At 39.2% G+C, this 2,032-nt stretch overlaps 1 protein-coding gene across 1 annotated transcript in view; it reads right to left on the bottom strand.

Moving 5' to 3' along the window:
• LOC119589168 (protein phosphatase 1H-like) overlaps positions 1–2,032 on the bottom strand; it is a 7,575-nt gene that overhangs the window by 2,874 nt on the left and 2,669 nt on the right. Inside the window, 5 exon segments of the mRNA XM_037937760.1 lie at positions 414–514; positions 517–610; positions 740–871; positions 873–890; positions 1,020–1,608. Of these exon segments, the coding sequence (XP_037793688.1) occupies positions 414–514; positions 517–610; positions 740–871; positions 873–890; positions 1,020–1,608 (934 nt within the window).

Genomic DNA, 2,032 nt, shown 5'->3' on the forward strand with positions numbered 1-2,032 from the left:
AGATTTTCTCTTCTAAGAGCAGCGGTTCACTGGTATGACATCCTTTCTATCATGCAGCTGAGCAGGAGGTGTAAGTTGCCCAGAACTACTATATCTTTGAGCATTTCGTTGAAATATGTGTTTTTTGCACAGCTTCAAAAGTGCGAAAGGAAAATTAGTAACAGAGTAAGGTAATATTCCAGCAAATAACTCTGTAGATATAATGATATATATAAATTTAAAACTTCATGAGATTGCTGCCAGATTTGTTGCCTAAATTTTTTCCCAAAAAAATGATATTTTCAGCCCAACCCCTCCTCCTCTACTAGAAGCTCCCTTAATTATCATGCACACATGATCTCCATCTGAATATCAAGACGACTATCACAAATCCCTAATCCACTAATTTTCAAGTAATTAATTAAAAATTATACCAGCTTCCTTATGCGTTGATTGTCAGTCTCCGGTGTAAAATCATGAGACATAGGTAGAGGCTGATCTTCACGTGAGATGACAGCTCGGGAATCCCCTGCATGGCTAAGAAAAGTTTGCCATGGATGAAGAGTGCAACGCATGCAGTGCACCCTCCTTGCAACTGGAACTTCAGCCGATCTTCACCAATCACATTATCCTGAAAGACACAATCACATTAACCTGGAGTTATAAAATCCTGGAGTTATAAAATCCTGGAATTATAAAAGTACAAAGATAAATAATACTGAGTTACCATATATGAATCTTTCTTGCATTCATTACATACCATTTCCCAGAAGGCACACTCTAGTGCACCAGTTACAACATTTTCCACTGTGATTTCTTTATCTGGCAGCCAGAGTGGTGATTGTGACTTAGTACTCTTGTCCTCATTAGGATCAGGCAGGAGAACATCAATAAACATCACATAATTTTTCCTGTGGAAGACAATAGATATTTTCCCTTAAGTATCAATGAGAGGTGGGAGGCAGGTAGGACATAATAACATAAAAAAAAAGGACATACATATATAACATTAACGACTTCTGCAAAATTATAGCACTAACATGAATGATATGGTGAAGCTGATTAGCTGCGGCCACTGCAGCTCCCCATCCTGCATGCCCATCAAACACCCCAAAAATGAAGTATGGAAGAGACACTGAGGACACCGGGGGAGGCTGTGGGGTCGTGGACGGAGGGATGCTGGAAGTCTTGCTGTCTGGCTGACTAGTGATAGCAGGTGCTGGGGATGGAGATGGCTCTGCCAGTGGATGCTGCAAGACTACACCTTGTCTGATTGTGTTAGTGCTTCTGCTCTCCTCACCACTAGTGTTGCTTTTATTGGCATCCTGAGAGCCTTTACTATTAGAATTTTCCTTTTTGTCCTTTGTGTTGCTAGTGGAAGTTTCTGTAATAGCTCCCTGAGGTGATAAGACAACTGTGTGTTCTTGTGCTGCTCCCACTTTTGAGGGCTCCACCTCCTCTGCATGGCCATTGACAAAAGGCTCATTCCTGACTGAAAGACTTTGTTCTTTGGACAGTGTGGGTGATGACCGGCTATTGGATGACTCCGACCTCATAGGACGCGTGAGGAGCCCTGTGTGCACCATGGCCTGGTCCTCATTTTTCTTGGATTTTCCTGCATTGATTGTCCTGCAAGTAGAGATTATTCATTAAAAGTTTACCATATTATAGATCTGAATAAAAATATATGAAAATTTTGTCTTACTTTCTATATGCAAACACTGAATGGACACTTAATATGATCATTATCAGAATACAGTGCACACAAGTGAACTTGTAAAAAAATATATATAATTTCAATATCAACAATTATTAAGAACAAATATTTGCCATATCGGCCTAAGAAATAACACTATCTGCTATTCATCTATCATTATATCAGCATTGCCAAATACATTTATAACAAACATAAAACCCTTTTCTGTATCTTGCTCACAAAAAATCAAACATATAATGAAGGATACCTTTACTTGGTTATCAATGTACTAGTGTCTTTTCTGCTGTCAGTTTGTATCAGTACCAAAAGCAGTGCCTATGAGATTGGTATCAATGT

Source organism: Penaeus monodon, chromosome 25 (assembly GCF_015228065.2).
Source record: "Penaeus monodon isolate SGIC_2016 chromosome 25, NSTDA_Pmon_1, whole genome shotgun sequence".
Classification (NCBI taxonomy): domain Eukaryota; kingdom Metazoa; phylum Arthropoda; class Malacostraca; order Decapoda; family Penaeidae; genus Penaeus; species Penaeus monodon.